This window comes from Mus caroli, chromosome 2 (assembly GCF_900094665.2).
Source record: "Mus caroli chromosome 2, CAROLI_EIJ_v1.1, whole genome shotgun sequence".
NCBI classification, from domain to species: domain Eukaryota; kingdom Metazoa; phylum Chordata; class Mammalia; order Rodentia; family Muridae; genus Mus; species Mus caroli.
Genome location: NC_034571.1, coordinates 156,689,678 through 156,711,637, shown reverse-complemented (window position 1 = coordinate 156,711,637; position 21,960 = coordinate 156,689,678). Strand labels below are relative to the sequence as shown.

General features: G+C 47.4%; 1 protein-coding gene across 1 annotated transcript in view; it reads right to left on the bottom strand.

Moving 5' to 3' along the window:
* Dnttip1 (deoxynucleotidyltransferase terminal interacting protein 1) overlaps positions 1-19,638 on the bottom strand; it is a 21,151-nt gene extending 1,513 nt beyond the window's left edge. Inside the window, exons 1-11 of the mRNA XM_021150151.2 lie at positions 19,473-19,638; positions 18,854-18,924; positions 18,057-18,153; positions 11,397-11,495; positions 8,163-8,231; positions 7,865-7,918; positions 7,557-7,615; positions 6,294-6,339; positions 2,388-2,446; positions 2,233-2,293; positions 856-927 (exon numbers count right to left, since the gene is read on the bottom strand). Coding sequence (XP_021005810.1) covers positions 856-927; positions 2,233-2,293; positions 2,388-2,446; positions 6,294-6,339; positions 7,557-7,615; positions 7,865-7,918; positions 8,163-8,231; positions 11,397-11,495; positions 18,057-18,153; positions 18,854-18,924; positions 19,473-19,577 — 792 coding nt within the window. The 5' untranslated portion in view covers positions 19,578-19,638. The remainder of the gene's footprint in view (positions 1-855; positions 928-2,232; positions 2,294-2,387; positions 2,447-6,293; positions 6,340-7,556; positions 7,616-7,864; positions 7,919-8,162; positions 8,232-11,396; positions 11,496-18,056; positions 18,154-18,853; positions 18,925-19,472) is intronic.
* Positions 19,639-21,960: the final 2,322 nt, after the last annotated feature.

Here is a 21,960-nt window from a genome sequence, read left to right as displayed (position 1 = left end):
TTGGCTGTCCTGGAACTCACTCTGTAGACCAGGCTGGCCTCGAACTCAGAAATCTGCCTGCCTCTGCCTCCCGAGTGCTGGGATTAAAGGCACACGCCACCACGCCCGGTGGCCCTGAGAGTCTTATGAACAGTTCCAACAGAATGCTCACGTAGAGAGCACTGCCTGTGGAGAAAGCTGTCACGGTCATCTCGGGACACACAGCTACCCTGACTGCGCTGAGCTGGCTTGGAGCAGACATGAATGTGGAAGTGCTGCTAGGTTTCTTTCTCCTTTGTTATTTTTTGAGACAGGGTCTTTCTGTTGTGCAGCCCTGGCTGTCCTGGAACTCACTCTGTAGACCAGGCTGCCTTGTACTCACAGAGATCCACCTACCTCTCCTTCCACAGTACTGGGATTAACAGTGTCTGCCACTATGCCTGACTGTTAACATCTTTAACTTGTGCCCCTACTGTGTTGAGAAGGCATTCTATAGCTGTATCTGTGATTTCTTGTATCCCTACTATGCTGTCTGGAAAATGCTGTGGTCAATGAACAAAAATCCTATTTGGAAAGAAGCATTGCTGGGCAGGCAGTGAGTTCCAGGACAGCCAGGGCTGTTATACAGGAAAACAAACAAACAGCCTTTTCTCTGGTCATCTAGTAACGATTCCAGACTTGCAGGAGTGGGTGGGAAATGAGGGGGGGAGAGGGAGCCCTAGGAATCGTAGTCTGCTCTTTAGCATGAAGGAGCAGGTCTCAGGCCTCCCTTCGCACAGTCTGATGTTTAGGTAGTCTACAAGCTGTGGCCAAGAGCTGGACTCATGGTCCCTGACTAGGCACGACTTTGGCAGCGGTACATCAAGCCGAGCTCACCATCTTTCCGCCTGTTGCCCGCATGTGATGCTGCTCAGCCAGCCAGTGCTTGTCCTGAGGGTCTGCTGCGTACTGTGAGGGATAAAGTTAGTGGGAGAACATGTTAGCTTAGTGGGAAGGGTTCTTCTCTCGGCCCCCTGAGCAGCTCTTCCCAGTGGACCTTGTCCTAGACAGGTCTGTCTAACAAGGGCTCATGAATCTCTAGAGTGCAGGCTGAGCCATGCCAGGGAGCCTGCGGTTGCAACCTAGTTGCCAGAGTTCACGTACATGTCCACTCTTCCCAGTTCCCCTTTCTTAAATAGAGCATCCCTGGAAACAAGTGAGAGTTACTTTAGAGACTATTTAAAATTGACCTCAGGTGCCTTCTAACACCTATTATTATCATGGGCTCAGTAGTTTCCTGATTTTTGGTTTCTGATAGGGTATCACTCTGTAGCCCTGGCTAGGATTACTCTGGATCCGTGTCTCTGCTTCTGAGGACTGAGATTACGAGCATGTGCCATTACTGGCAGGACTGTATTTTCTAAAACAGAGTCAAGAAATAGCCCCATCTCAACGCTCTGGTTCTAGAGTTCAACATCAAGACAAATAAGGCTAAGCTTCCACCACTTTGTAGATACACAGTCTGGGTGACAATTTCCTCATTATAGAGTGGAGAGTGCTGTCAGCAGGCGTGGCGCTGCATGCCTGTGATCCTAGAACTGGGTGAGTGGAGGCAGGAGGGCCTGGAGTGACTGAGAGCTCAGCCTGGGCAACATGAGACCCTGTGTGAAAGCCAATCCTCTCAATTCCATTGCTAAAAGTAAGATGAGGGAGAGCTACTTGTGTAGGACAGATAAGCCATTAAAATATCATTGACAATAGGTTTTTCTGTAAAAGCACCAGTCATTTGGTGGTGCTGGCACATGCCTTTGATCCCAGTACTCAGAAGGTAGAGGCAGGAGATCTCTGAATTTGAGGCCAGCCTGGTCTACAGAGCCAGTTCTAGGACAGCCAGGACTACACAGAGAAACCTTGTCTCCAAAAACAAACAAAACTCCACAAGACTAAAAGCAGAAAAGACACTGGGCAGGGTAGATGGTGCTTGTGTTCCAGTCTTAGCTTGAGAGGCAGAGTGCAGGGGGACTGACTACAGGTTGCACCTGGCTACACTACCATTCCAGGAACAACCCCATGAAGCTGGCAAGTGGAGCTCTAAACTGGGCTGGGTATAGCTGGGTAAAGGTGCAGGTGATAGCTAAAGGGAAGTAGATCCCAGGTGTTTTGACTACCAGGTCAGTGCATGTCCCAGCTTCTCTGCCTCACAGTTTCCAAGGCCATCTACAACCACACAGGGGCATGGATGGCTCTCTCCCCTCCAGCATTCAGTTCACCTACCTTAAAGAGGTGTGGGTGCTTGATGTAGATCCTTCCTCTGGTGCCTCCCATCCCCAAGGCCCTAAAAAGTGAAGGAAGCGCGGCAGTAGGCTCAGACCCCATCAGTGAGCCATGAGCCAACCCCTCCCCATCAGTACCAAGGGTCTCAGACTTACTTGTTGGCTCGAGACCCCAAAACAAAGGTGGTGGATTCATTCAGCCGAGCTGGGTCCCACTGAAAGAAACAGGCCGGTAAAGGGGTTGAATGTGCTGGGCAGGGTCGTGACACTCCTCCCTGTCCTTCCCTCCTCTCTCCTTATCCGTTATTCGACAGTTTATGCAGGAAACAGAGTACTTACAATGTTAGGCTCTCTGCTAGGCAGAGGATAAAGATGAGTTAAGACATGGACTGTTGCCCAGGAGTTCCAGATATACATACTGACTGAAAGGCCACTATCTGATAGACCATCGATGGGGCCATGACATGGCTGGGTGCAGGGCATGAGAGGTGTCTAAAGGACGGATGGAACAGGCACAAAGTCTCCCTTGAAGAGCTAACCCTTGAAGTTACCTCTGGAAGAGTGAGTGCAAATCAAAAGGTAGGGGAGGGAAAGGGCATCCTACAGAGGGCAGTATGTAAAGCTGATGCATTGGTTTGGGACACTGAACAAACCAATTTCTGTGTTGCCCTAGGAATGACATGAGTGCGAGGCAGCTGAGAAAGCACAGACAACTAGAGCTCCTAGCCACACTGACAGGTTTGTATTGTTTGACCCACAGATCACAAGGTACCACTAATGTAGCTACTGGAATAATCCGGATGTGCGCTAAGGACAGTTTACTCCTTTAGCAATGTGGATGGCAGACAGGAGAGCAGCTCACAGGCTGCTATGACAAATGAGAATGTCAAGCAATGACAGGCCTAGGCTGTGGCAACAGTGAGGAGAAAGAGGGGACAGGAGCTGTAGTACATTCACAGGGTAAGGGCTTGACTGGATGCAGAGAGGTCAAGGAAGGCAACAGGCAAAGGTGGCTAAGGTAAGAAATAAACAGGATCTGAAAAGTGGGCTGAGGGTGCAACTGAGCAGAGCGTGGTTTGCCTGGCATATGCAAGGCCCTGTGTTCAGTTCCCGACACATACAAGGCCCTGTGTTTAGTCCCTGGCACATATGAGGCCCCATGTTCAGTCCCTGGCACATAGGAGACCCCATGTTCAGTCCCTGGCACATACAAAGCCCTATGTTCAGTCCTTGGCACATGCAAGGCACTGTGTTCTGTCCCTGGTATAATCATCAGCACATAAAGTGGAGCTCACTTTTGGTCACAGTGGTACACACCTGTGAGGCCCAGACCTGTGAGGCTGAGAAAGATCCTGAGTTCAAGGCTAGCCTGGGCTAGAGTGAAAGCCTATCTCAGAATAACAAAACCATGAAAACAAATGGTTTTTGAAGGAAGATCCTCATTATAGTTTGGATCTGCTGTGTCTGAGAGCTTGTTTGGAGGTTTTGGCTGGGGGGCACAGCACCTGTACACCTGACCAGAAATGGCCGTGCTCTGCCAAGAAGGTCGTTCTCTTGGGATGAGATGCAGTTTTAGGAAGGGTGCACTTGGAGTGATGAGGGTGGGATAGGCCACGTGCCTAGCCTGACAGATCACTGTAGTCAACTCCAGGCACCACTGGGGTGGCATCTGTTGTAGCCAGATGGCCCTCACATCCTAGATAAGCTGTGTTTGACCCGCCTGGGCAACTTCAGGCAGCAAGCAAGAAGGTGTTTCAAGGTTGAAAGCTGAAGGTGTGAGAAGGACAAAGAAACCTGGGAAGCCTTCGGAAGACCTGGTCCTGAAGTCCTGTGGATGAGTAAGATCCCTGTGCCCACGGTGGTCACGAGGCACCAGAGGTCTTACAGAGGATGAGTTTCAATTCTAGCACTCATACCAGGCAGCTCACAACCACCTATACTTCCAGCTTCAAGGGAATATAATGCTCTTCTGATCTTCATAAGCATCCACACACACACAGGAGATTTATAGTAATAAACCCCAGAGAGCCAGTGAGTGGGGGCAGGTGCACGTGCCCCAAGCCTGATGACGTGCATCTGATCCCCAAGACCCACACAATGGAAGGAAGGAACCAATTCCTGGGATGACCTCTGACCTTCACATGATCTTGTGCACCCCACACAGTAAATGAATGTAGTAGTCAGAGGAGCTTCCAGTGAAGTGGGCCTGGGAAATAGGTGAGGGATGCCTACCACATGGGTCATGCTGGGAAGACCTCTCAGGACTGAGAAGGGGGCTTGGAGAGAACAGAAAGATTCAGGAGAGAATGTGTGTCACCAGCTCTATGTTTTAGAGCTCTAGAAATTTCTTGAAGATTTTAGAAGAAACCTCATGACAACTAGGGAAAGTAAAGAGAGCTGGGTGAGGTGGCTGTGCTCAATGTCGGCATTTGGGAAGAGGGACTCTTCTTAACTGAGAAAATGTCCCTCTCCACCTGCAGACAAGTCTGTAGAGCATTTCTGTAATTAGCGATTTATGGAGAGGTCCCTGCCCATTGTGTGTGCCATTGCCTCTGGGCAGGCGGTCCTTGGTTCTACAAGAAAGGTAGGCTCATGGCTTTAATCACAGCACTTGGAAGGCAAAAGCAGGCAGATATCTGAGTTCAAAGGGGGGAGGAGGGGGAGGAAGCAGGCTAAGTGGGCACAAGGAGCAAGTCAGCAAGCAGCACCCTTCTATGGCCTCCGAGTCCACTTCCTGCCCTGAGTTCCTATTCCGACTTCCCTTTGCTGATAGACTGTGATGTGCAAATATAAGATGAAATTAACCCTTTCCTCAAGTTGCTTTTGGCCATAGCATTTTACCACAGCAATAGAAACTGTAACAAAGACAGTAGCTAGCTTATTTTTAATAAAGTTCTAATAAGGAGAGGGAATAACTTTATGTACTTCGCTGGGCATCCACATTTCAATAAAGAATAATGATCATAAAAGGGATTGCAAAAATATCTTGGAGGTGGCAGAGTTGGCTAAAGGCATCAACAGATTTTGGGCCTCACACTGAGCCTTATCACCAGCCAGCTGTATGCCAGGCAAGCTTCAAATGTACTGGGAGTGTGAGATAATGCCAGAAAAGAAGATCACACCTGCTCTACAGGGAGATGGCTGGAAAGGAAGCTCAAGTCCCAAACAGAATCACAATCTGTTATTTTGTAACAGCATCACAAAGAATAAGGGAGCCAGCAGACCACAACATTTTGGGCAGTGTCTTCACATACAAAGTAGTAAGTGTTGGCAGCTACCAGTTAAAAACTTAACTCTCGCTTTTAGAGACTTGAACTTGCAGTGGCTTTCCTGCCTCTGCCTCGGAAGTGTTGGGAATACAGGTGTCAGCACTGTGCTGAGTTTTAAAATTATCTATTAAAAACTAAGTCAAACCCAGGGCCTCATCCCTGCCAGACAAGTGTTCTACTATGGGGCTGTGCCTCCAGCCCAGCCTTTTAGCTTCCCTCTAATTCCAGTAAAGAAGGAAGTCATTCCACCTGCAGGAAAACGTTGCAGCTGCAGGGGTCACATTAAATTAAACACCTAAGTCTCAGAAGGACAATACTATATGTTTTCTCAAGTGCAGCTTCTAGATTTCATATATGCATATAAAATCACATATGGATATATGCCATGAATGTAGACAGGAAGCTTAGGGGAACAAAGGGAATTGATGGAGAGCCAGACAGGAAAGGGAACACAGCAGAGGATGGAGAGGGACATGTCCTCAGTACAGCACATGTGTACCAGGAGGAAAGACTGAACACAACACAACAGTTTTTCCACGTTAGGGATTGCACCTAGGGCCTTCCTCACGCCAGGCAGTATCTGCTGCCATGCTATCCCAAGTCCAGCTCTTTATTTTGCTTCTAATTCCAGTTCTTCCTTGGAATACTGTCTGGAGGCCAAGGAGGCAGAGGCAGAGGCAGAGACAGGGAAGATGGCTTTGGAATGGTGTGAACATATCATGTATCATTTTCAAATTCTTTGCCTCACTGGGGCCCAGAGTCTCGGCCACTGTCAATGTTCACGCAAGCATACCTTGGGGCCTTCTCGGCGAATTGGTTCACAGGATTTTGGTTTCCATCTGCTCAGAAGGAAAAAAGAAAGGTGAGTTCTCCAAGTGATCGGGGGGAGGGACTGAGCTTGGAGATTTACTGGAGACACTAGAGACACAGTTTACAACTATCTGCAACTCTAGTGTCAGGGGATCCAACACACAGACATACATTCAGGCAAACCACCAATGTACATAAAAATACAACTCTAATTTAAAAACAAAATACAAAGAAAAAAAAAAGGCCTGGAGCAGAAACTCCCTTAGAACCTAGCAATGGGCAAGTCCAGGAATGTCCAGTTGCAGCTTTCTCATCTGCCAGAAGGAGATAAGGCCAGCAGCTGCCCTGCCCACCTTGTGTTCATGAGGGATGAAAATGCCTGGTCTAGTCAGTGAGTTTCAGGTCAAAAATAGTTTAGAGTAAGACCCTGTCTCCAAGACAGGACAAAAAGGCTTCAGGAAGGATGCTGTAACTTGATACAGATCAGACTCACAACGCCAGGAATGAAGCCCACAGCAGCCCACAGGTTCAGTGATGGCCTTAAGCTGAGGCGCAGTCATCAACTGTAACAAATGTGTCATTCTAGTGTCAGGTGTTGCTAATAAGTGCACATATATGGGGCGGGATGGGGTAGGGCTGTATCTCTGTATCCTCTACTCCGTTTGTGATGTATCTAAAGCTGTTCTATAAATATAACTTAAAAGAGTTCCTTGAAAAAAACCACCCTCTAGTCTCTAATAGTGCTTTTAATGATTGTAAGATCAGTTTTTTGTTTTGTTTTGTGACAGTGTCTCATATAGTCCAGACTGGCCTTCGAGTCACTCGTCACGACGTAGTTGAGGATAACCAATAACTCCTAATCATCCTGACCTCGCCTCCTAAGTACAGAGATCTCAGGTGCCTGCTGCTGTACCCTAATAGGGCAGGTAATTCTGACTCTGTCTTTTGAAATCTGCTAACTGTTGTGTTCTTTAGAGAGTAGTTGTAGGCTTGTACTTAGGCCAGCTCTGAACACTCAAACATGAATCAGGGCTGCTGGTTAATCAAGCTGGAACTCTGCTGGGTTTTGTAAAGGCAGGATGAAACAAATGCATCTCATGGCCCCTTCACTACCCTACATCAGGGATCCTCTCCCACAGTAGCTTATACCAGTGGACCCGAGTCCACCTGCCTCTTCCTTCCCACTCACGCCCCCCCACGCCCCCACTTCCCTTTAGCTCTTACAGCACTGGTAACCCCTACTCACACCATGCCAGCAGCTGCACGGTCATTCGACAGGACGTGTCCTGGAGGCCGACCTTTCCTCTGCACAGAGAAGAACTGTCAGAACCCTGGCCTGTGGTAACATCCCTGGTCTAGTCTGTTGGGGCCGGGTCAGTTAGTGGAGACGGTTGTCCAGAGAGAACAAATGATCTTGGGAGTGCCCTGAGAGCAACTGTTTCTCTCCTTGCCACCCCATGCCTGGAAAAGCCCAAAGGCAATGCAAGCCCAGGTCTTCCTTTGGAACAGGAGGACCTTTCCCAGCTGGTGTCCAAGAAGGCCTTACTTGCTTACCTTTTTGGGAATGGGGCTTCCTCGGTGGGACTCCTCTTCTGCTTGCCGGCCCCGCTGCAGGAACAGGGAGGGAGTTAGTGCAAGCAAGGCCAGCGCCTGGGAGCTGCAGTTTTAGAGGCTACAGGAAACAGGGACCCTGGACCCAAGCCTCTGGCCACCACCCAACCCAAGTCTCACAAGTCTTGAGTGATGCCTTTTGTCTGGTTCTAGGATGCTGCTGTGTCATTTCCTGGGTCCATATATTTTACCTACCTCCCACTTGACTCCCCTCCTATGGGCCCGAGGCATTGATTCTCACCTTGATCCCTGGAAGCTCATGGGCCAATCTGGGTATCACTTTCTCTCCATCAGAAAAGAGCAGCTTTGCCTGAAAGGGAGAGACCAGCGCTGCCAGTCAGTAGCTGGGTGGGGAAGGGCAGCAGTTTGTAAACACAACTTCAGAATGGGTTGGCTTTTCTGGAAGACACTCACATTTATGTTTAGAGATGAACAAGCCAGAAAAATATCAGTACATATATCCATTTATAAAAAGTAGCTATGAAAGAAAGAGAAGGAGCTAGTGAGGCACCAAAGGCTGGACTGTGCTTGGTGTGTATGAGGCTCTGAACCTGGTTCGAAGCCCAATAGCCAGCTCACATTAATCCCTGCTGACCCACAAGGACTGCTGCATGTTCATGGGACTCTAGGGAAAAAAAGGTGTGTGTGGAGTGTGGGTGGAAGTCAGACCTGTCAGCTGTCTTTCCCATGTGTTGTCAGGCAAGCACCTTTAATTACTGAGCCATCTTGCCAGCCTGTGTTTTGAGAAAGGGTCTTTCCATGAAGCCAAGCTCAGCTAGGACTTGCTAGGTAGTCATGCTGGCATCTAACTTAAAACTGCTATGCCTCAGGCTGGAGAGATGGCTCAGAGGTTAAGAGCACTGACTACTCTTCCAGAGGTCCTGAGTTTGATTCTCAGCAACCACATGGTGGCTCATAACCATCTATAATGGGATCTGATGCCCTCTTCTGTTGTGTCTGAAGACAGCTACAGTGTACACATGTAAATAAAATCTTTAAAAAACAAAACAAAAGAAAACAAAAGGACAGGATCTTATCGTGTACACAGGCTGGTCTAGAGGTCACGATGTCCTCACCAGGCTGGCCTCTCGTCTCTGTTTCACGAGCCCTGGGACTACATGTATATGCTACCACACCTGGTATTCAAGTGTAGGTTTTGTGAGGAAGAATCCTTCCTGGTATTTATGAATGTAACTGCAATGTAGTTAACGTCTTGTATGTCTGTGTTGCCCATTCTGGGCTAAGTTTAAATACACTCTTCCATCCAAGGCCCCCAGCAAAGCACTGGTGGTAGGGAGTGGCTCTATTCCCATCTTCAGAGATGAGAACACTGAAGCTTAGAACCTACAGGAACTTGCTCTGGGCTTTAGCTCACTCTGCTCTGATGCCAAGTTCTGCACCCAGGCTTCTCAGCAGTTCAGCTGCACAGCATAGCATGCACGGGGATCAGGAGAAGGGAGGCAGGGGCAATGAGCGCAGGCGATGCCTACTTACCTTCCTAAGAGAATTATTATAACGAGCGTGTTTGTGGGTTGTGGCACACATGCTTCCACACACACCAGGGAGTCAGAGGCCGACTTTATGGGGTTGGTTCTCTCCCCTTTAGGTGGGTTTGGGGGTTAAACCTCAGGTTGTCAGGCTTTTCTGATAAGCACTTTGCCCACTGAGCCATCTCTCCTGACCCTTCTTTATCTTTACATCTTATCTGAACTCCTCAAGAGTCTCCTAAATTCTTTTCCAATCTAATGTTCCTGAAGCAGCCAGAGCAATGTCTCTTTTATCTTTTGTATTGTTGGGGATGGAGCTCAGGCTGCCTTGCTGCTGAGCTCTACTCCAGTTGAGAAGAATCTTGCTAAAATGCAAATGATGTTAGGCCTCACCCACACCATCCACTGGGCCTGTTAGCGCTGCCTATAGCAGCCATGCATGTACTAAGCCTTTACCCTGTGGGACTAGGAACACTCTCCTCACCCATTCCTAAGACACACGGCGCTGCTTCTTCCCCTTCTTCATCTTCTAGCAAGCTCTCGTACTGGACAACTATTTGTCGAGTACTGTCGAGAGAGGGGACTGTGCTCATAGTGCATATTGCTGAGGCCTGAGACTAAGAAGCACATAGTAGGCCCCCAATAAATAACAAGTGTTATTTAAATAACACTTAAGTAATAATAAGTAAAGAGATAGGGACCAGTGAGCTAGCTCAGGAGGTAAATGCATTTGCGGCCTGATGACCTGAGGAACCCCTTGGTGGAAGGAAGAACTTCAGGCATTGTCTTCTGACTTTTACACTTGCCATGGACCATTTGCACAAACACCCAGAGGAGAGGGATTTGAGATGCAGGTGAATGAAGACCTTTTTAATTTACCCTGCTTCAGTTCAACATTATGAGAACACTATTAGCAAATGTCTGTTGCTAGCAACTGTTAGAATTGTTCATCTATGATGCTCCTTCCTGGAGTAAAGAATCTGGCCTCTTAGGAATTTGTCAGCTAAAATGCCATAGTCTCCAAGAAGCAGGACGGTTTCCAGTGTTCTGCAGGGTGGAGCTGTGTCCTCCCAGAGCTGGAGTTCAGGCAGTGCCTTTGCTCCTTCCTGAGGCTCTTCACAGTCAAGCAAGGCATAGTTAACAAATTCACACTCAAGCAAAGAGCGTGCTGGATGCTGACAGTCTCTATTAATAGCACAGCTGACACAGGCACACAGGTTCTCTATGTCTGAGATAGTCATTTATAGAACTGATGTCAACTCTCCTGACCACACCTGAGATGTAGGAGGACAAAAAGGGTGCCAGGCCCCATGATCCCCAAAGAGCCTAGGACAACATGAAGGGGATTCACTAGCCACTTGTAGAGGTGAGGCACATCTTAATCTACAATTTGTTCTCCTAGTTTGCCTTTTTAAAAAGAGACAGAATTGTATTTATTTATTGACTGCATGTGTGTGTGGACACTCATATGAAGGTCAGAGGACAGCTTGTGGGAGTGGGTTCTGGGCAATTAAACTCAGGCCATTTGGCTTGGCAGCAAACATCTAATTGGCCTTTGTTTGTTCTAGCTTTAGTGTGGCAAAACTGACAAACAGATATTACATACAAGAGGGGGTACAATGTGTTGGTTTATATCATCACAATACGGTGTTAGCACTGTGTTTGTGTACATGTGTGTACAATTTAGAAGTACTGTCACTATTCTGTGTACCAGACCCCAGACTGAATCCACCTTCTAACTGCAGGCTTCCGCAGCTTCCAGCTAACTACCATTTCCTTCTGTTTCTGTCAGTTTGCTAAGCAGTTTCTTCATTGGTCAAACAGGGGTGAGTGTACGTGACCTGTGTGGTTCCTGGCGCATATTTATGCTACTTCTCTTCCTGCTTTGTCAGCAGCTGCCCTGAGCTCAACCCGGATGTAAGTGGTTTCCTGATGTCCCCCAAGTACCACTAATGAAAGAGCACGTTCTTAGCCGACTTGGCCCTCACCTGCTCCAGGCAGCTGCGGCAGGCCTCCTGAATCAACTGTTCTGCGTCCACTTCTTCCCCAACATTGTCTCGCACATTCAGCGCTGCCTTCTGGAAGAACTAGGGGAGAACATCAACACACAGTCACAAGTCTTTCAGGTCTGCATTAACCAAAGGGAACATGTATGTAATGCGGCAACACTATGGATGACTGTTGGCTTTGCTTATGCACAGCTCTCAATGTCATAATTACAGTAAAGAAAAACTGCTACGTCTGAAGCAAACGGGCCAACATAAGCAGAAACCATCTCGACAATGGCAAATGGATTCTCATTAGTCAATCCCTTATCTTCGGGACAGGGAAGGTGATCCAGGACCCCAGCAACACCAATAGACAGAGGCTGAGTAGGGCATAGGGGTAAAAGGGAGAGCTTGATTCTGAAAATGTCAAGGAAGTGCATCATGGCCCAAACATCCCAGGGCCTGAGAACACATTTATTTACGTGTCCAAGATGGACCAAGGAAATGCTTCAGTGGGTTATAAGTGTCCAGACTATCTCTAAAAGAAAGTATCAGTTCTCTCTTGGATATAGGAAAGCTCTGGAAACTATAATCAGTATTCCTGTTGTGAGAGGCAGCTGATGCAGTGCCACTTTTTTTTTCGTTTTGTTTTTCGAGACAGGGTTTCTCTGTGTAGCCCTGGCTGTCCTGGCACTCACTTTGTAGACCAGGCTGGCTTCGAACTCAGAAATCCGCCTGCCTCTGCCTCCTGAGTGCTGGAATCAAAGGCGTGCGCCACCACTGCCCAACTTGCATTGCCACTTTTAAATGAGCAAGTCCAGTGCCTCTGTTGTTAATAATCAGGGAGAGTGCAGGCATGGTGTTGTACGCCTTAAGCCCCAGCACTTGGCAGAGGCAGGCAGAGTTCCAGGACAGCCAGGACTATGTAGAAAGACCCTGTTTCAAAACAAAACAACAAACTAAAACTAGGAAGAGCACATGAAAGGATTGCACATAGCACCACCTTTCTGGAGAACAACGTTCTTTCCCTCACATCCTTTAATTCTATCTCAAGGAACTGACTCCTCAGAAATCCTCACGTGAATAAAGATGTACACTTACAGTGCCATCGAAGTATAATTCTTTTTAATTAAAAAGCTACGTGAATTGTTTATTTACCATGGAGATGGACAGCTTGCAGGAGCTGGGTGCTTTCCTTCCATGCGAGTCTTGGGATTTGAACTCAGGTCTTCAGGCTTAATGACACGTGCCTTTATCTGCTGAGCCATCTCATTAGCAGCCCCCCCCCCAAGTATTTCTTGTAACATTCGAAAAACTATAAATGACCTCAACAAATGTCCTAGGCACTAGCTAATTAAATTATGGCATGTTGATGAAAGACACTATTCTGTAACTATTATGGAGAATCAGAATGAGCTAGAAACATGACCGACATATACCAAGTAAAGTCAGTCAAGGTGATGAGGTTTGTGCAAGTGACACAGCTGGAAGGCTGCACAGCCACTGTTGGCATCAGCTGTTACTACTACTGTGTATGTGTGCACACGCATGCACATTGGTGCCACAGTGTGTACAGAGGTCAGAGGGCATTCTGTGGAGTCAGGACTTGCCTTCCATTACGTGGGTTCTGGATCTACCTCTAGGGTGTCAGGCTTCACTGAAGTACCTTACCCACTCAGCTGCCTCACTGGCCCTGTTGTGTTTCTAGAAGGAGGCCTCACAGACCCCAGGCTGGCCTCTAACAAGTGGAGGATGAGTCTGGACTCCTGATCTTCTGGTCTCTACCTTCTAAGTATTACAGGTATGTGCCACACCTTATCAAAAACTGAAACCGGAAAGTAAAATATTTGAGTAAAAACCTAACAACCTCCACACAGACAGTCCAAAGTCCTACCATGTTTTTTTTACTATCTACTCATTCTTCTGCCCATCAACCCAGCAACTCAATGGTATTACGTATAACTATCATTATTATTTGCAATGTTAAGGTGCGAACCCAGGGTCAGTGTATACTAGGCAGGCTTATCCACACTGCTAATCTTAAACAATAGCATTATATTTATACATACATATAGTGTGTGTATGTGTGCATGTGGGTGCACATGCCATGCATGGCACATGGTAGAGGTCAGAGCACTGTCTGTGGGGTTGGGTTTTTCCTTCCACCATGTGTGTCCTGGGGATTATATTCAGGTCATTAGGCTTGGCAGCAAGTACCTTAAGCCCCTGAGCTACCTCAATGGCTCCTGCCTTTAATTCTCTCTCTCTTTTTTTTTTTTTCGAGACAGGGTTTCTCTGTGTAGCCCTGGCTGTCCTGGAACTCACTTTGTAGACCAGGCTGGCCTCGAACTCAGAAATTCGCCTGCCTCTGCCTCCCAAGTGCTGGGATCAAAGGCGTGCGCCACCACCGCCTGGCTCTGCCTTTAATTCTTTGAGATAGAGTCTTGGGTAGCTCAGGTTGGCTTTGAATTCATTATTTTCCTGCTTTCACCTCTGAGTACTGGGGTTACAAGCATGTGCTTAAATGCCAGGCCTGTTATTAAGTATCATAACATTAAATATTCTATATTATAATTCTTTGAAAAAGTTTAAAAACATTTTTTAGATTTATTGTTTGTGTGTTGTATCTGCATATATGTCTGTGTACCACATGTATGCCTGCTTCCTGAGGAACCAGAAGAGGTTGTTGGTCTCAAACTGGAGTTAGTTGCGGATGGTTGTGGGCTACCATGTGGGTGCGAGGAACTGAACTCTGGGTCCTCAGTAAGAGCAACAAGTGCTCTTAATCAGCCTTGAATTGTTTTATTTTTATTGTTTAACACTTATGCATTGTTTTGTGGACACACTCCATGGCATACAGCGGAGGTCAGAGGGTAACTTGGGAAACTGAGCTGTCACTCTTGGTGGGAAGGGCCTTCGCTCGCTTAGCCATCTCCTGGTCCTGGAATGTCTTTTTTAAAAGCACAACACATTTAATAGAGATAAAGACTCACAGTGCCTTGAGCAAGATCAGACTTAACTGAAACTCAGTATTTTAAGAAGGTTAAAGAGATAGACTGGAAGAGATGGCTCAGTGGTTAAGACCTCTTCCAGAGGTCCTGAGTTCAATTCCCAGCAACCACATGGTGGCTCACAACCATCTGTAATGAGATCCAATGCCCTCTACTGGTGTGGATGAAGACAGCTATAGTGTACTCACAGACATACAATTAAAAAAACAAAAACAAAACCTTTAAGGGGATTGACAGCTAAGATCTGTGCACACTGCTCAGGTGCTCAGGTGAGGCCAGGCATCACAGGAGTGACACCACTGGATTTATTTTTATTTCAGAGGTTTCTCTGACAATTGTATGGAGGGTAGATTTAAAGAATGAAAGAACAGGCAGAGCTGGACAACAGTAGGAGCCTGGATGAGAAACAATGAAGGTGTCAACCAGAATGGGGCATGGACTCTGCAGCAGACCACCGCACATGGAAGACAGCAGGTAGGTTTCTACATGGATGACCTGAAACTCAGCTCTGACTCCGTTTGTTCCTCCCTCCTCACAGTATGCCAGTAGCAGCTCTGTTTTTATAGCTGCCCAGGACAAATGAGTTAGGAGGTACACGTGTCCTTTTCTCTCAGCCCACATCACAGTCATGGCCGCTGCCGCCTCACTACTGAGGCTCAAGCACTGTCACCCCCTGCTGGGATTATCGCCGCTGGTTCCTAGCTAGTCCCCCTGCAGTCTATGCTCTACATGATACTCAGGAATTCTGTTTTTAATAAAAAATTAACTACTTCTTTCTTTACTTCTCACTATGTATGTATTCTCATTATGTAGCCCTGGCTCATCTACACAGATTATCTGCCTGCCTCTGCCTTCCGAGGACTGGGATTAGAGGTTATGTGCATACTATCATGCTTGGCTTATAAAACTATGTTTAATTATGTTTATGTGTTCAAATGTGCTTGCAGAAGCCAGAGGCGCTGAAGCTTCCAGAGCTGGATTTACAGCCAGATGTAAGCCACCTTCCCCGAATGCTGAGACACAGTGTGCGCTTACTGCTCAGTCTCCCAGCCCCTCCCGAAAAAAATAAATCAGTGATTACTTTAAAGCATTACATATAGAAGCAGGAAAATCATGGGTTTAGCTATCCTGGGCTATGTAGTAGAGATTTCAAGCCTCTTTGAGCTACTTTAAAAACAAAACCAACCAAACAAAAAAATGGCTGGGGCTGGAGAGATAGCTCAGGGGTTAAGAGCACTGGCTGCTCTTCCAGAGAACCAGTGTTCAGTTCCAGGAACCCACATGATAGCTTACAACCACCCATTAAACTCCAGCTCTAGGGGATCCAACACCATTTTCTGACCTCTGTGCACACCAGGCACACACAAAGTACTTATCTATACATGCAGGCAGAACACTCATGAACATAAAATAAAACAAACCCAAAACAAAAACCAAAGCCCAACAAAATCCCCAAAACAATCCAGAAAACAAAAACCCAAAGTGGCCTCAAAGCCTTGACATGATCTGCAGTTATTTCTTTTTATGAAGTCGGAATTATCCTGATACCAAAATAGACTAAAGAAAATTATAGGCCAAGTTCGTTGAAGAACATAGAAGAATAATTCTCAACATAAGAGTTGCATACTAGCCGGGTGTGGTGGCACACACCTTTAATCCCAGCACTCGGGAGGCAGCGGCAGGCGCATTTCTGAGTTCGAGGCCAGCCTGGTCTACAGAGTGAGTTCCAGGACAGGCAGGGCTACACAGAGAAACCCTGTCTCGAAAAACCAAAAAGAGTTGCATACTGATTTCAAGAAAACATGGTAGGGCTGGAGAGATGGCTCAGGGGCTAAGAGCACTGGCTGCTCTTCCCGAGGTCCTGAGTTCAATTCCCAGCAACCACATGGTGGCTCACAACCGTCTGTAATGGGATCTGATGCCCTCTTCTGAAGTGTCTGAATCACATGAATGATTCAGCGATGAATCACAGGGATGATTCACGTTTGCAAATCAATAATGGAATTCATTAAACAACGGACTTCAGACAGAAATCAAATCATCATTTCTCAGATGCGGAAAAGGCTTCTGAAAAAATAAAACATCATTTTGTGATAAAAGTCCTGGAAGAGAGAGAATGTACCTCCACATAAGAAAGGCTACAGATGGCAGGTTCCAGCCAGCATTATACTAACTACAGAAAACTCAAAACTGAAATCAGGATCAAGACGGGTGTCAGGAGTCCACTTTCTCCACTCCTATTCTGTGCAGTAAAGCCTTAGCTACAGCAATCAGACAAGAGAAACAAAGCACATAAACAAGAAAGGAAGGAAGGCGCCACAGGAGCTCACTTGCAAATGATATTCTACACACCAGAAAAACGTGACAATGGACAAGCGCTTTCAACAAAGAGGCAGAATAAAAAATCAACATGCAAAACGCTACAGTCTTCCTCTACACTGGAGGCAAACAGGTTGAGGAAGAACTCAGAGAAAGCATTCCATTCACAACTGCCACAAAATAAACCTTCCAGTAAACATGCCTGTAAGAAAAGCTTTAAAAACTGAAGGAAATTGGTGAAGACACTACAGGATGGGGTGACCCCCCCCCCCGTCATGGATTGGAAAATCAATACTGTGAACTGGCATTACCAAAAGCAACCCCCATCAAACGCGTGAGTGTCTCTAATAACAACAGGCACCCTAGCTCTGTCCTCGAGAAAGCCCAGTGGTGACCTAGCTCTTCTTTTCACTCTTTCCCTCACACTGTTTAAAGCAAGCAGGGGCACTATCTGTTTTATACACTGCCACAGGCCCAGTCATGGCTGGCAATGTGTTAATCATGAATTACTGTTTTTTCTGGTGCTTAGGATCAAACAGAGGGCTCTGTACTCACAAGCTAAGTAAGTGCTTTACTAAGCTACACATAATCCCAAGTCATTTTAATGATGCTAATAGTATTTGTGAAAATGAATTTAAAAAAGGTCTAACTTTTCATGGACTAAATAAGGGTGCTGAACACATGAAAATGAAACCATCTGGGAAAAAAAGGTATTTAAATCACCCCCAAGCAGTGAGAAAGTTATTGGGGTGTATAAACCTGTTATCTCTGTGTAGCAAGAACATCAAGAGAGACTGTTGACAGGACTATCCTGCTTGCAAGTCTCCTCTATCCTCCCTCCCCTTTCCTTTCTTTTCAGAGAGGGTCTCACTCTGCAGACCAGGCTGGCCTCAAACTCCAAAGATCTGCTTGCTTCTTTCTCCTGGGTGCTGGGATTAAAGGTATATGCCACCATGCCTGTTTTTTTTCCCTAAGATTAAAAAACAATATTTATGTGTACATACCTGTGGAATTTATACTCTGGGTATAATCTGCAGAGGTCAGAAGAGGACACTGGAGCCTGCACCTGAGTTACAGGAGGCTGGGAGTGGCCTGATGTGAGTGCTAGGAACTACAATTGAATCCTGTGCAGGAGCAGCAAGCACTCCTAACCACTGAGGCTGTATTTTCCAGCCTCCATTCTGTTTTTTCTTGTCCAGGGGGTCTTACTGTGCTGTCCAGGCTGGCTGTCAGCTGCTCAGCCTCCTGAGTGGTCGGGCGGGCACGCTGTAGCACCTGGTTGTACAGTCTTGTTTAGTAGTGCAGCTGGCTTTAGTCACCAGGTCCTCACCTTCATGTACTTGTTGAAGACACCCTGGATCTCCTCATTGATGCTAGGCTGCAGGACAGCACGGAGGAGATCCATAGAGATGGCTGGGTCTGTGAAACTGCGTTGTTGGGGAGACAGAGTCAGGGGAGTGTTCCAAACAGACCTTCCCAGACTGCAGCTAGTTAGCAACATGGGATTCTAAAATTTTATTTCATCATAACTCTGTGAAATAGGAAATATTTTCCAAGTATTTTATGGAATATAATACACACATTTTTTCTTTTCCTTTTTTTGAGACAGAGTCTCACTATGTAGTCTGGCTGTCTTGGAACTCACTGCATAGATCAGGCTGGCCTTAAACTCACAGAGGTCTGCCTGCCTCTGCCAAGTACTGTAATTAACAAATGGATTATCACTATCCCAGGTCAAAAATACAAGAAGAATTCCCAAGGCCCATCCAGAGTTCTTTCCCTTCCCCTGGCTGGATGCCCCATGTCAAAGCTGAGAAAACAGAGTCTAAGAAAAGCTAAAGGCTTGTGTTAACAAACATCTCAGTCTGCATTAGAACAGATGTCTGAATCTTGAATTCACATCCTCTGACTTACAGACTTCAATCATGGTACTTCCTTCCCTGCTTGGCAGAAGGGTTAGGATGTGGACCTGACAAGGTGACAGGAAGTTACAGCCCCAGAGTTTCTTTCCACTCCACTCCTATGCTCTTTACGAGCTGTTGATCTCAGACTCTTACAGTGGGGTTCTCAAAGCACTCACTGCAGTCCCCATAACCGGATCTCAGTCTCACCCAGGTTGAGCCTTACCTTGTGGTCATCTGAGATCGGCGGCCCCTTCGCTGCACCTGCCGATGTTTTATCATTATGTTCCAAGGGTTCTGTTGGGGACCAAGTGGGCAAATGTCACCGAGGCCTCTCATAGTGAGGATGAGGAGAAAGTGAGTATGACGCTAAACCTAGACGCTCCTGCTTCTCACTTCTCCCACCTTGGGGTGAAGGGGAATTAATTCAGTGGCTGGAAGACCCTGTCAGGGTGGAGGAACTGGGAAAATGTTCTCTGTCACCAATGTCCAAAGCTCGCTTTTTCTGGAAGAGCAAGAGGAAGGGCAGCAGTGTTTACCTAGGGTCTACTATGAGGCGGGTGACGAGTCAGGGCGTTCTACCCGCCTTTATCAGCCCATCCCACCACAACTCCAGCAAGCTCGGGTTATTGCTGTTCATTTCACAGAAGAGAAACCTGGCGCTCAGAGGGTGTCACATCAGGCCCACGTCACCTAGCTACAATCTGAATCCAGCTCGTCGCGGCACTGGGAAAACGACATCCCCAGGGCCGCACGGCCGCCGCGTTCTTTCCCCCGCGGGCCCGGGGCCTGGGAGCCCGAGGCCCTGCCCGGCCCGAGCCCCGGCCTCGCCCGGGCGCCCTCACCGTGAGAACCGGCTGGCCCGCTGCGCCCGCGTCGCCCAGCTCCAGGCCACCTCGCTCCACCCCGCCGGGGCCCCGCGGCTGCTCGGTGTCGCCAGTCGCCCCCATGGCGCCCCCGGCCCACAACAACCTCAGCTCGACTCAGCCACCGGAAAGCGGCGCCGTGACGTCACGGGAGCGCCGGAGCCACCCGGCCGGAAGCGCGACGCGCGTGCGCCGTGGGGTTGCTATGGGAACCGAAATGCCGCCTAGGAGCCACCTCTGGGTGGATTTCCTCGTCTTTGGTGTTGGGGACGACGTTGAGGCTTCCAGACCCCTGGGAGACAACGGCTGGGGACCGAGTGTGGGTGTTCGGGGGTCATTCAGTCAAAGGACGAGGGCGGTGTGAGGGCAGCAGAGCATACACTTCAGCGGGGGAGCACGGGGCTTCGGATGAGGGCAGCCCGAAGTTCAGTCTTTAAAAACCGCAGGAACATCTGAAAACTTGGCACAGCCTCCCCCGAATTGGAGTAGTCTGACTCAGGAACCGGGAAAGCCAACAAAAGAAGGGGTTGTTGGTGCCACCCTAAATACCCAAACACCTAAACACCATACTACTAGCCTTTGCGGGCTGCCCCTTGTGTCGGAAGGCATCAGAATGAACGTTGGGTTTTGGCTTGTGAACTAGTCTTGTTGCAGAGAGCTGGCCTTCTCTGCCCTAGATGGTTGATTCTGGGATAGGTAGGGGACGAAAGGTTTAACAACTGTGGCGTTCTCCAGAGCCCCTCTTAGCACTACCTCAGAGAGGTAAGCTGTCTGTGAAAGAATTCGGATTCATTTACGGGTGATAAAATAACTCTTCTCGGGTCACAAGAAGCAGGTAGTGTAAAGTATATGAGTTTTGTCTTAGGAAAGATCTAGATTCCAACCTGATGTGATATGATCGTTAACGTCGGATAGGGCTTGGTGTGATAACATAACCCTAACACCGAGGAAGAAGTATGTTGAGCTGTCTCAAAGCCAAAGGCTAAGAACATTGGCTGTGGGACTGGATCGCTTACCGCTATTCTCCTGCTAATTGCACGGTCATTCGTCCACAGTTTCAAGTATCGCAGGCTGGACCATGTAACTAAGGATCTGCCTCCACCTCCACAATGCCGGTTCACAGGCATGCCACAGTCCACGTTTGGTTTATGTCGTGTTGGAAATTGACCCCAGAGTCAGATGGTTGATACTAGGGCTGGATTATTTTATGCAAAGCACTTAAAACTTTGGTATAAGTAACTCCTTAAATTATTCTAATATAATAGTAATTTCCAGCAACCGTCACTTAAGGACTTTTTCCCTCTGAAATATTATTGTATGGATTAAAATACTGCATATAAAACACAGATTATCAACAATGCCAGTTTTGTTCCATGTTCCAACGTCCACTTTTTTTTTTTTTAGGTTTACTTATGTGTATGAGTGTTTTGCGGATATGCATGTATGAACATTATTTATGTACCTGGTGTCCGCAGAGGTCAGAATAGGGTATTGTATCCTTTGGAAATAAAGTTATGGATAATTGTAAACTTCCCTGTGGGTGCTGGGAACTGAACCCTGGTCCTCTATAAGAGCAACACACGCTCCCTGACTGCTGGGCCATCTTTCTAGCCCCAACATCCATCTTTTAACAAGGCACTTCCTTGCTTTAAACAATGGTGGCTTTTTTGTTTTGTTTTGTTTTGTTTTTTGTTTTCCCTTAGGCAAGACCCTCCTCTGTAGCTCTAGGCTGAGCTTCAATTTAGGCCCAAGCTGACAGTGTAATCTACCTGTCTCTCTCTGCCTTCCCAAGATTGGAATGGCAAGCAGACACTACCATGCCTGGCTTTGGATATATGAAGATAGTCTTTTGTTGTTACGTTTTTACCTGCACTCTGCCCTTAACCTTACTGGGCTCAGCAGTGTCCCTGGACACTATTAGATATCACAGCCAACGGAGGACATGTGCTACACAAATAAAAAGAAGCAGGGGAGAAGGTGACAGAGGAGACATGAAAGACCGAGTCATCGCAGCTGCCCTCTCTAATTTTGATGACTATCCTTCATTTTGTCCAAGAGTGGCATATGTGGTCCACAGGGACCAAGCTGCAACCCTTTTGTTTTCCCGTATTGATGCTGAAACACTCCGATGCTCCTCTTCCCGGAGTTGGACATGGTGTCAGGCTTAAGTTACATCATTAGCTTGGCTATTTTCTTCTTAAGTTGTCTTTCCAGTTCCTCCCTGTTGAAGACTAGGTGCAGAGACTCCTCTCCAGCCCATGGACGGAACAAGGAACACTGAGCTTTTGTTCCCGTCAGGGTCATTCTTGGCAAAGCCAGCAATGGACTGGCGCCAGGGCTCTGGGGGGCCGAGGCCAGGTTTCCACGTAAGCTGTGGTTAAATGTTCCAGACCTTGAGACATGAAATGCTTTGCTTACCGTACCAGAATATACCTTGCAAAAGAGGAGCTAGCGCTCCCTGTAATTC